Source organism: Myotis daubentonii, chromosome 2 (assembly GCF_963259705.1).
Source record: "Myotis daubentonii chromosome 2, mMyoDau2.1, whole genome shotgun sequence".
Taxonomy (NCBI): domain Eukaryota; kingdom Metazoa; phylum Chordata; class Mammalia; order Chiroptera; family Vespertilionidae; genus Myotis; species Myotis daubentonii.
The window spans coordinates 13,429,084-13,442,066 of record NC_081841.1 but is presented as its reverse complement, the minus strand read 5'-3'; the positions used below and the strand labels follow the sequence as shown (position 1 = coordinate 13,442,066).

The 12,983-nt window shown below is 38.7% G+C and overlaps 1 protein-coding gene across 3 annotated transcripts in view; it reads right to left on the bottom strand.

The window, feature by feature from the left end:
• SLC41A2 (solute carrier family 41 member 2) overlaps window positions 1–12,983 on the bottom strand; it is an 83,737-nt gene that overhangs the window by 13,528 nt on the left and 57,226 nt on the right. For all 3 annotated transcript variants that reach the window (XM_059681789.1, XM_059681788.1, XM_059681787.1), the window contains exons 8-10: window positions 9,868–9,947; window positions 8,444–8,575; window positions 7,106–7,254 (exon numbers count right to left, since the gene is read on the bottom strand). In XM_059681789.1, the coding sequence (XP_059537772.1) occupies window positions 7,106–7,254; window positions 8,444–8,575; window positions 9,868–9,947 (361 nt within the window). The remainder of the gene's footprint in view (window positions 1–7,105; window positions 7,255–8,443; window positions 8,576–9,867; window positions 9,948–12,983) is intronic.

The following is a 12,983-nucleotide window of genomic DNA, read 5'->3' as shown; positions in this document are numbered from 1 at the left end:
TCTTGATAAAGTCGCATTTTTGTGTAAGCAAGTGCCAGCAGGTTTCTGTGACTTGAATTCCAAAGAGCATTGATTAAGATATCCATTGTTTTGCAATATATGTATAAAAACACTTGGATGTTTGTTTTATTATGATGATAAATGAATTTTTCTTTGCTATGGTAACAATAAATAAAGGAATTAATTTTTAAAAAGAGTTTCATATATGTTGTTATTAGTTCAAGTTTCTCATCAGCTGTAATGTATACTCCAATCTCACCCAAAAAATCTTCTAAAGAATGAAAGCCAGGCACAAGCACCAGGTTTGATTCTGAAGTGACAGGGGAAGAAGACTCTAAGGAGGTAAGTCTTAGGCTCTTTCTAGCTGTTTCATTCATTTAATTCTAATCTCCCACGGCTAAGAGAGGATCCTAAGTGGCAGGGACACAGTCTCCCATTTCTTCTGTTCAGTAGTGAGACTGTATGTATTACATAGTTGATGAAATCGTGATAGTTACAACTCTCAACCTTACATATTGAAAATTTGTTATCATTCCACCGTTTAAAAGAAACATTTTGTCTCTCCCACATGAAAAAAACATACGCCAAGAGCCACGGTTTTCTACAACCAAACTTTCACAGCGAGTCGCTCATAGAACTTGGTGCTACTAGAATTCTGTAGAGTTTGTGGTAACCTAATTTTCTGTAGGAAGCCATCAGTAGCTAAAACAGGCAACTAAAAATTTCATTTAGAGATGGTTTGCACTGTTGACCAATTTTATTAAACACTTTGTTGGAATACAATAGGCATCTAGGGCTAGAAAAGTCTCATTGTTCTTTTCCCATTTAGACTTTTTAGCAGGAAAAAAATGTCAATATACTCCTCTTTTGGCCGTTTGTAGGGTATGTGACCCAAACTCTATGTTAGGATGTAAAAAAGGCCTCTCTTTTTCTTTGCTGTAGCCTTCCACAATTTATGCGAAGCACCTGGTAATTAAATACCAAGACTGTTAGCTCCTCTGGTTCAAAGGGCCCCTCTGTTCAAACTGAGGGATAAGATAAGCTACTCTCAAGGCTGCATTTTTACATACGTACCCCTCCTCCCTGCTGGTTTACAACCCAGGGATAATTAGTAGAAAGTTCCCTACCCCCCACCCTCCACCCCCTCCGCCCTCCCCGGCTCCTCTTCAAACAAGCCTCTTTTGAACTCTTCATAACTTTTGCTCTAAGAATGTTTTATAGACTTTGGAAAAGTATTGTAAAAAGATAAGACACCTCCCCAGGACATCTGCCCAAACTGTCCTAAAGAACTAACAAAGACAATCCCCCAGATGTCTGCTCAATTTCACCTAGCAACAGCAGTAGCCCCCAAATCACCCTCCTTTCCTTGTCCAAGCCTTTAAAAGAAAGAGCAGCTTTTTTGTTCTTTGCCTTTTGTATTGATTAGCAATGCACTGGCCCTTTCCCTTCGGGGAAAGTAAAAATAAACTTTCTTTCTGCATCTATCTGTTCTTTCAGTTGTGAATTCTTTCACAGCCTGTCACTGGCCCAAAAAAACCCTAACACTCTATGCTTTTGCTTTTCACAAAGGAAGGCTTTCTAATACAAAGGGGAACAAGTAGGGGCTTTAAATAAAATAGGGAAATGAATCACAATGTACTGCTGTTCCATCTTGGGTAGAGAGATTGCCAGTCTGGGTATCTGATTGATAGTTATCTTTGACCCTTCTCAGGTTTATTATGCAGTCAAGGTACTACATCCTTGAAAAAGACGGTAGGGGATAAGGCAAGAATGAATTAGAGACAGAAAACCCTGAAGAAGATACTCCCTTCTGTACATCTTAGAAGGAAACCCAGCAAGGTCCGTCACAGCCTGGAATTCCATATTATGCTTTTGATTTCACAAACTAGCAGGTTTTAAGCAGTCAGTGGAGCACCTGAACGAGTAAGATGTGAAGGCAGAGGAAATCACTGCATAGAGAGAAAGAACCCACGTGCCCCTGAGTTTGTAGAAGAAAGTACACTCTGGTTCTTGCACATCAAAGTTGTAGCTTCAATGGGCTAATTTGATATAGATGAAAAATTGTGTCCTAAGGTCAACAATTACACCTTTAACTACAGCTAGCAGCCTCATACTAAGTAAATGCTCACTGATGACACAAAAGGTATAACGGGCAATACAGGATGGTGAAGTTTGGTGCCAACCCATCCCTACTATTGAAAAAGTAACTCAACATGTAATGTGATTGATCAGGAATGCCGTTCACACATTACTCTGGCCTTGACATATTTCAACTACTCCGATTGCTCTGGGCAAGAACATGAGGAAGACAACAATCCATCCCATCTACATCCATGGTTCAATGGCCTTAACATCACAAAACAAAGGCACATTTGTTAGGATCCTTTTAATTGCAAGACCCATAATAAATACCTGAACAACATAATTTGCGACATAATGGAGTCCATCCTATATAATAAAAGGGTAATATGCAAATTGACCCTAACAGCAGAACCACTGGGAATGACTGGTCACTATGACACACACTGACCACCAGGGGGCAGACGCTCAATGCAGGAGCTGCCAGCTGGTGGTCAGTGCCCTCCCACAGGGGGAGCTCTTTTCAACCACAAGCCAGGCTGACGGCTGCCAGCACAGCGGTGGTGGTGGGAGCCTCTCCTGCCTCCTCAGCAGCGCTAAGGATGTCCGATTGCAGCTTATGCCTGCTCCCCGCTGGCAAGTGGACATCCCCCGAGGGCTCCTGGGCTGCCAGAGGGATGTCTGACTGCCAGCTTAGGCCTGATCCCCCAGGGAACGGGCCTAAGCTAGCAGGTAGACATTCCCCGAGGGATCCCAGACTGCGAGAGGGCACAGGCCGGGCTGAGGGACCCCCCCGAGTGCACAAATTTTTGTGCACCGGGCCTCTAGTGTGTAAATAAGACACAAACTAAACCATTCCAAGTCCCAAACAATTTCAAACTCAAATGGACTTTCTACTTTTCACTTGACACAAGAACTAGACATAGGACCAAAATTAGAAAACTCATATACTCTGAAGAGCTCCCATACTAAAGTTCCTTTTATAGAAAAATTCAAACATACACAAAAATAGACAGAATAGTACAAATCCCATGGCAAGCTCATTACCACCACTCAGTTTCATCAATTATCAACTCATGACCTATTCTGCTTTATCCATACCCCTAGATATCAAGTCACTTCATCTTTAAACATTTCAGCAAATCCTTACAATTTTGACTGAACACTGATAAAACTTGTGAGGTTTTACGTTCATTGCCTTTTATTTTAAATACCTATATCAGTGTAAGAGAGGAAACTGGTGTTTACTGAAAGCAAGGAGGAGAAAATTTACATCTCTCTCTCTCTCTCTCTCTCGATCTCTCTCTGTGTGTGTGTGTGTGCGTGTGTGTGTGTGTGTGTGTGTGTGGTGTTTTTGTATTTTTTTTTCCTGGAATATCTGGGACCTAAATGTAGATGAAAGTTTTTTTCCCTCCTACTGAAGGAAGAGACAGAGCTGACAAGATACATTCAGTTTAATGAACACTCACTGAGCAATAGGGATGGGGCTAGATCAGCCGTGGGCAAACTATGGCCCGTGGGCTGGATCCGGCCCGTTTGAAATGAATAAAACTATTGAAAAAAAAAGACCGTACCCTTTTATGTAATGATGTTTACTTTGAATTTATATTAGTTCACACAAACACTCCATCCATGCTTTTGTTCCGGCCCTCCGGTCCAGTTTAAGAACCCATTGTGGCCCTCAAGTCAAAAAGTTTGCCCACCCCTGGGCTAGATGCTGGAGATGTAAAAAATGAGTAAAACAAAGAGCCTTTCTCTAGAATGGGTGAGACAGACACATAAGAACAAGAAACAAATGTCAAATCAATCCATGAGGCAAAGAGGTAGAGTTATATATAGAAACATGTTCTAAAAATGGCATGTTTATCAACAGACCAATGAATAGCCTCTGAATATGTACCAGGGGATTGAGGAGAACATAAATTATAATAAATGACCATATCATATAAAGCAATAAAGGTAGCCAGCAGTAAAAAGGCATTTGAAATAACTTTGTTCCTACTGAACAGTGGAAAAATATTACTCCCCAGGTAGTTAGCTGCTTTTTCTTCCAAGCTCTGACAGCAAGTTATATGTAACTGCCCCCAGAGTTTAGTATATTATACTAGAGGCCCAGTGCACAAAATTTGTGCTTGGGTAGGGTCCCTAGTGGCTGCCGGCTGCTGGCTGGGGCCTTCCTTTGTTCCACACCGCCCCCTGGTGGTCAGTGCACATCATAGCAAGCATTCCAACTCCCAGTCGGTCAAACTCCCGAGGGTACACTTTGCATATTAGGCTTTTATATAGAGAGATTATGATCTTATATTCATTATAATTATTTGTTCATGTAATGGTCTTCCCTCCAGACTATGAGTCCTTGAGGATAGGGTCTGAATTTATTCATCCTGGGATTTAAAACCAATTCCTGCATCTACTAGAACGAAGGCTTATTGAATGAATAAGTGAATGAATTATTTACAGGTGACTTCTAATAAAATATCCAGCACTATAACTGTAGAAAAGTTAAAATATCAATTAAGTCATAAGGGTTCTTGTTATCTTAAGAATAGATTCTAATGCCCCTTGCCTGGCATTTAAGGCCTTTCCATCTACATTGCCCCTAATCTATCCTTTTAACCGTATCTCATCTATTCCCTTCTCTGAGGTCCTGTGTATGAGTAACTTTCTCTTTCTTTCATAAGCTCTGTGCTTTTCTATCTCTATGCTTTTACTCAGCAATCTCTAAAGTTTTAAATTACGTATCCTTTTCAGCATAAAATGTTTGAGCATACTTAACACTGCGCAAATATAGTATGCTCATTACAAGGTAATCATAAAATAGAAGAAAACAAGCATTTTAAGCAAATGAGGAAAAACATATGGACATTTAAATCTTTTCTTTCCATACACAGCACATTATTTCACACATGCTTCCCTTTGAAAATTACTGACTTACATATAAAGAAGTAATCTCAGAGAATCTTTGTGAAAATTAACTGAAACAAAATATGTAAAGCACTTAAGAGCGCTGGTCATATTGGAAACACTGTAAATGTCAGTTAATTTCATGAACATCATTAGCATCATGCAGTTTCTTTCTACTGGAATAGTGTCCCAAAACTTATCCTCTAGCCTCACTCATGTGTGTCAAACCCCTGAAAGGCCACATTCAAATGTCATCTCTCTAAAGAATTATTTGAATGCATTCTTTACGGCGTTAGGATTTCTCAGTGTAGGAAGTGCCAAATCCTATAAAGCTTAGCAAGAAGTCATGACTAAGAAACCAAAATAAAGCTGGAACCGTTGGAAAAAATAAGAACAACTTATAAAAAAAAAAGGATACAAATGAAAAAATATGTAATTATTAACGCCAAGAAAAATAAAAATACACAAAAGAAAATATAATCACAGTATATTATCTGGCTCTATAGTAAACAATGTTTAGGTAGTCCTAATAATAGGAACACTGACTACTAATTTAACAAAAACTTGTAATATAACTGTATGGGAAAGATGGGGCATCTCTGAGATTAATAAAAAACTTAGAAATTTAGGCACGTTACTTTAAAACATACAGATAACTACCAGAAGAAATAGCTAAAATATTTCAAAGTGACTGCCTGAGAAATGCTTGAAAGGTAGAACCCTTTAGTACTATTTAATCTTAAAATTCTGTACATGTATTATATTGATCACACATTTTGAAAATAAAGACAATTTCCTTCAATTTTAAAATTAATAGCCTTCCATGTAAAGTAAAGATGGCAAGCTGAGCATAGGCATTCACCTCTACTCTCTCCAGTAACTTCAGTAACACAGCAGTGAAAAGATTTACAAAAGCACAGAAATCTCCCATAGAAAGGAAAAAAAAGATAAAGAAATAGAGAATAAGAAAAGATAAGAAGTTTAATGCAAGAGTCCCAGGAAGCAATTAAGATTCCAGAAAGAGAGAGACAATCACCAAAGAAGCTATTCAAACAATGTTCCTACAACAGAAGAACATGATTTTTTACATTGAAAAGCTTGGCTATGCTCAACAAAACAGTCCAAATACACCCAAACCAGGGCACATCAACAGAAAATTTAAGAGAAATGGGAGAAAGAGATCTTGCCAGCTTCCAGGGAGATAACAGTAAATTTGTACAATGAAATCAGCCATGAGAATGGCATCTGCTGTTCTCAACGGTAATGGGAAAAATTAACAGACAAGGAAGCAATGCCTTTCTCTGTTTCCTAAAAGAAACAGAATTCTATATCAAGTCAACATATCGATGTACAGAAAGAAAAAAGAAAAAAAAAAGTGGCTCAGTGCTGGAAGGTCACGGTTTGATTCCCGGTCAGGGCATATGCCCGGGTTCCAGGCTCGGTCCCCAGTGTGGGGCATGCAGGAGGCAGACAACCACTGATACTCTCTTGTCACTGATGTTTCTATCTCTCTCTCTCTCCCTTCCTCTCTGAAATCAATAAAGAAAAAAAAAATTTTAAAGGCATTTTATAAGATGCAAAGGCTTGCCGAGACCGGTTTGGCTCAGTGGATAGAGCGTCGGCTTGCGGACTGAGGGGTCCCAGGTTCGATTCCGGTCAGGGGCATGTACCTGGGTTGCGAGCACATCCCCAATAGGAGATGTGCAGGAGGCAGCTGATCGATGTTTCTCTCTCATCGATGTTTCTAGCTCTCTGTCTCTCTCCCTTCCTCTCTGTGAAAAATCAATAAAATACATTTAAAAAAAAAAAAGATGCAAAGGCTCCAAATATTTACTCTGACGCACTCTTCCTCAGAAATCTATTAGAAGATGTATTCATATAAAACAAGAGAATAAATAACAGGAAGACATGGAATCCAGAAACAGGAAATCCAAAGGTTCTATCGATCAGATCAGATTAAAACAGGTCTTGAGTTACTAGTTTTAAGAAGATCAAAGCATTAGGAAGGCAGTAAGTTGATTTTTTTAAATGTTAAAATATTTCAAGCCTTTAGATTTACATGTAGTTATACTTTTACATCAATTAGAGCATAAAAGAGATGACAAGAAGTTTTAACTCTTACCTGTAACACAGCAGCAAATAAAAATACTACTACGAAGATTACAGTTAGCGAAGTGTGACCACTTTTCATCAGATGAATTGTGTAGAGGAAAATTAAATGTCCGGGAATTACTAAAAGCAGTAGAACTTGAGCAGACTTATGATTTACTCCTGTAATGTAAAATGTAAACGTTGTTAAAACAAAATCATATTTTGGTTAATTATAGGTCAGTTACTGAAATTTGAGGATTACTTTTTAGTTACAATACCACATCGCATCACATAAAATTCAACTGCTAAAAAGAAATGTATTGAAATTTGGGGATTACCTTTTAGTTACTGCATCACATAAAATTCAATTGCTAAAAATAAATTTCTTTGAAATTCTCCCTGTGTTATAGTATGTTAATTAAACAAAAGGTGGTTGATAAAAATTTGCTATGAAGAACATGGTCAGACTTTACATAAAAAAAGAGGAAAGACAAAAGAAAAAATATAAAGCTCCTACAGTACTGAAATGTTTTCATTTTCCTTTCCCTTTCAAGTTCTTTCACTATTATCATAGGCTGGGCATTTCTGATCCTCATTCAAAAGTCAATTTTTCAAATCTGACTTACTAACTGGTTTGGCTCAGTGGATAGAGCATCGGCCTGTGGACTGAAGGGTCCCAAGTTTGATTCTGGTCAAGGGCATGTACCTTGGTTGCGGGCACATCCCATTGGGGGGGGCGGGGGTGGGAGGCAGCTGATGGATGTTTCTCTCTCATTGATGTTTCTAGCTCTATCCCTCTCCCTTCCTCTCTGTAAAAAAATCAGTGGAGTATTTTTTTTTTTAAGTCACAATTACATTTATTTTCATCAGAAAAAAATGACACAAATTGTGAGGCTTAAATGGTTGTTTTAGTTTTTTGGTTCTCACACGCCTGGTTGGCATAAATAATGCACGTGTCTTGTAACTGAAGTTATCACCCCTCATCCCGTTTATCTGGGATCGAAGGCCTCCATTGAGAAGGCCAAAAAGATCATTATAGGAAAGACAGCCCACCCGTCTCCCTAAACCACCTAGCATTGTTTGCCCGTATCCATGAGGTTCCTCTTTCCGACTCATTCACAAGATATCCCAGAGAAAGGGACAAAAGAATTACACAGAGCTCCTCAACAACTGCAGAATTGATAGGAATGATTTCTGCTCACTGGAATTTAATGAACAAAATCTATTCTATTTAAGATCTACTTAGCACGCAGAAATAGCAAAGTTGTGCAATACTCACAAAATATGTATTCAACAACTGTTGCCCGCCTATCCTCACAGAGAGGAGAAGTTCCTGAAATAAAACATGTAAAAATCCACAAGCACATACCTGAACCAAAGAAAGTTCTAAATGGGTAGTAACAGCCTTTGCGTTCATCAGGCAGTTCTCCTGGAATGCTATGCAAGTGGAGGTACGTAGAAATCCTGCTCGCCTGAATGGCCACCAAATTACCACCAATCCCTGAAACACAGGAGAACAGATAGGTAGCCTCCTATTTTTAACAACTTGCATCAATTCAACCAACTGCAAGCCTCTTTATGTCACACCCTGGGCCGATGAAACAAAATAAAAAGTTCTTCTGAGACGCGGATTTATTTAAGTGGAGGTAGATATTCCAAGGGCATGAAAAGCATTGTTATGAAAAACATTATTTTTTTCAAATCTGACTTACTGTCTGGTCTGAAAGCAGACCAAAGTAAGTTCTTTTTAAAAGTTACTATAAAATCCCAAGATATAAAACTAGGTAACAAGATGTACCATGTTTATCATCTTAATGAGAGAGAACGTATGCTAGATTTATTCAAAAGACAAGGCTAGACACTTTTGTTCTCAGGTTACTAAAAAAATTTGTATATGGCACTATAAAAAAAACCTCAAGAAAGTCATCTTTTAATCTAGATTATCTTCTTATATACCCTGCACATTCTAAAGCTATATAAAAATTTCAATGTAGAGTAGAAGTTTTAGATATAAAAGTGGATTTTGGAGAACTTATCTTCAAATAAAATGTTTTCTTATACATACGTATAAAAAGTAATTTATATTAGATGTGTAGTATATCCTGTGACATGTTTTCCCCAGGCAGAATCACTTTTTAAATTATATTCACTTGGGCTATACTCAAATCAAATTTAATGAGAGCCAGACCAAAACCTAGTAGGACTGGATTAAAATTATCTTATTAAACAGAATCCATAGAAAAATCCCTGTGAACTTAAGTACTGTAATTCCCATTTTATAGATAAGAAAAAACATAAGGCAGATTTTAAAGGGATCAGCAGGGGACTGATAGATTTTTTTCTTTTGCTTTTAATTTTTATTGAATTTAATGAGAGGGATGACAGATATTCATGGACTCAAGTGACTCAAGCAACTGATTCAAACTGAGCTAACTCTGATTTATCCATGAAAATTGATAAGGAGCAGCAGTAAAACAACACAAGATAGTAGATATAACCCAAATATCCAGAACTGAACTACCGCGTTTTGCCTCACTACCCTTAAAAGCCAGGTATGCCTGACTCTCAAACTTCCATCAGTAATAAGATTAAGAAACAGTTCTTTTCAAAAATGTGTTCTGCATGTTGAAAAAGGGGAAGGTCATTTCCCTCTGAGCAGCAACCTGGGGTTGGAGAGAGAATGAATGGGATGGGACAGACAGCCCTCCTAAATCCGAGCCCTAAGATTCCTATTAGCATTTAAGGGCATAGAAAGCCTTGATATCCTTATGAAATAGTGTATCTAATCCTTACCATTAATAACTGGTGTGTAAACAACAATTCCAACCAAGTTTGGATCAGATACAGTTGTGTCCAGAATAAGGCCTCCAATGCTGAAAGATACAAAATCATATAGTTTAGGGAAAAGGAAATGTACTAACTTGAAGCTGTTCTTTATATACAAACACCTCTACTTTTAAAAATAAAATAATTAGCCTGAGCCTGGCTGGTGTCGCTCAGTGTTTGAGTGTCAACCCAGGAAGCAAGAGGTCACAGGTTTGATTCCCGGTCAGGGCACATGCCCAGGTTGCGGGCTTTATCCCCAATAGGGGACATGCAGAAGGCAGCCGACTGATGAAATTTCTCTCTCATCGATGTTTCTATCTCTCTATTCCTCTCTCTTCCTCTCTCTCTCTAAATATCAATAAGAACGTATTTTTAAAAAGAAGAGATTGTTTTTAAAAATAAAATAATTAGACATTAAAAAATAGATAAAATATATTCAAGGTAAAAATCAATGTCAATCACAAATGTTGAAAATAAAACATGATATAAGCTGTAGCCCCACATTTCAGGGGTCACTTTCTGATCTCCAAGATAAGTTACTTGTAAAAAGGAAAGTATATACTTTAAGTGCATATACAATGAACACTTGAAGAAAAACATTTAAAAATATTTTTGTTGCCCAGATAATAAAACTTGTTATAGAAAATATAAATAAAAAGAAAATAAAAATCAACCATAGTTACATCATTCAGAGTTATACTGTTAGCATGTTAGTAAATACCCTCCCCAGACATTTTAAAATGTGTATATGTTTAAAAATAAAAACCCAAATTGTAAAAGTATTTTCTTTCACTTTTATTAAATTTTATTTCTAGCATGCCCTAGCCGGTTTGGCTCAGTGGACAGAGTGTCAGCCTGTGGACTGAAGGGTCCTGGGTTCAATTCCTGTAAAGGGCACATGCCCAGGTTGCAGGTTCCTCTCTGGCCCGGGCCCTGGTCAGGTGCATGCAGGAGGTAACCAATTGATGTGTCTCTCTCACATCGATGTTTCTCTGTCTTTCCCTCTCTCTTTCTGTCTCCCTAAAAATCAATGGAAAAATATCCTCTGGTGAAGATAAAAAAAAATTATTTCTAGCAAACAAACACATGAGCATTATTTAAAAAGTGAAAGTACCACAAAGCTTATAAAATAGTCCCTGGTCCCACCCCCCAGATCCTGCCTTCCACCACCAATTCTTTTCAACTTCGTTAGCTGTTTCTTCTGGCATTTAATTCTGTATTTCTAAATAACACATTTTCCCTACTATTTCTTAACTTATAATTTTAAACATTTCCCTAACGGCATCCACTGTGGCAGATGGAGGATTTAATCTCACTCATCCCTCCTCACTTTAGTCCCTCACAATTCTCTTCCTCTCTCTATCCTGACAGTCTGGTTATCATTTTTGGTGAAACATTTAGAGTTTATTTTATTATAACAATGGGATCATAATTCACAACTGAAACACACAGCATCTTGTTAGATTTCCTCACTTGTACTGTTTGCTTTGTCTCATATTTTTCTTAAATTTTTTAGCTGTTTATTACTAATTCAGCCTCAAATTTGTAGCGAAATTAATGAAATGCCCCTGATTACAGTCAAGCTCATCTGGCAGGTAATCAATCGATTCCACTTTCTTTCTTCTTAGGGACATTCCTCCTGAAGCCCACTGTTCTCCCGATAGCCTGGGCAGTTGCTCTCTAGGCCTGGTGCATGGCTGGCATCCCTACCTACCCTTCAATCGCCCCATGAGGAGGCTTAGTCTATGACTGTGACCAACTCCCAGCATTTCACAGGATCCTGTTGCCTGAAACCTCCCGGAAAAAAACAACCTACATTACAGAAAAACGAACCACATGCTATCCTCATTTCTATGTCGTCTTATTTCTTAGTTCCTCATTATGATAAAATTGTCTTTTGTCAACGTTTATATGAAAGGGCCTATGGGAAACCAATATACTGAAATCCTGCGTGTCTGAAAACTTCGTGAGTCTGTCCTTACGTTTGGTTGATACTGAGACCGTATGTTATGTTCAAAACATTATCCCTCAGAATTTTGGAGGAATCGCTTCTGGTGTTGCTAGTGGGCATCATTCTGATTCCCAATCCTTTGGATGCAACTCGTTTTCATTCCGGAAGCTTTGGGGATTTTATGATGACGTGCTTTGATGTGGGCCCCTCCTACTCCAACTCATGGTGCTGGACCCGTAGCGGCCCCTTTCAATCAGGCCCCTTTCACTCAGGAAGCCCATGTTCTTCCGTTCTGGGGAATTTCCTTATGTTATTTCTGTGATAATTTCCTCTCCTTATTGTTTGCCTCCAATTGTCTACCTCTCTGTTCTCTGTTCTACTTTCCAAGATGGTTCTACCTTCTAACTATTCTACTGATTTTGTTTCTGCTGTTTGTATATTTCTGAATTCCAAGAGCTCTTCCTGTTTTTGTTTTTTCAATCCTCCTCTGAAATCATTCTGCTCTTACAGAATTGTGAATGCTACCGCTTCTCTTATTTCTCTGAGGACATCGGAGATAGTTTTTTGAGGCTTTTCAACTCTCTCCCAGTGGTTCTCAACCTTCCTAATGCCGCGACCCTTTAATACAGTTCCTCATGTTGTGGTGACCCCAACCATAAAATTATTTTCGTTGCTACGTCATAACTGTAATTTTGCTACTGTTATGAATCGTAATGTAAATATCTGATATGCTATATGTGATTTCCGATGGTCGCAACCCACAGGTTGAGAACCTCTGCTAGACTTCCTTTGAGTACCATTTTTTTTGTCTCCGTCTTTCATGTTAGAAGTCTTAATCGAATGTCTGATGAAGGGCTACCCCTCCTTAGAGGGCACAAGGGAAAGCACACTTGGAGCTCTGTGTGCCTGGGCAGAGCTGGTCAGCAGGTGGGCCTCACTGAACAACGGTCAGGTGGGCACGCAGCTCCTTCACTAAAAGACCTGCAAGGTCAATACATGCAGGTTTTCTGTTGAGCTGAAGGCCTCCCCCAGAAAGCCAGGATCTGATTTCTTGCCTGGAGCTGTAAGCCTGACAGCCAGCTGGTGCTTCTGAATCCCGAGCCTCTCCATTTAGTCTCTCCAAAGTGAATGC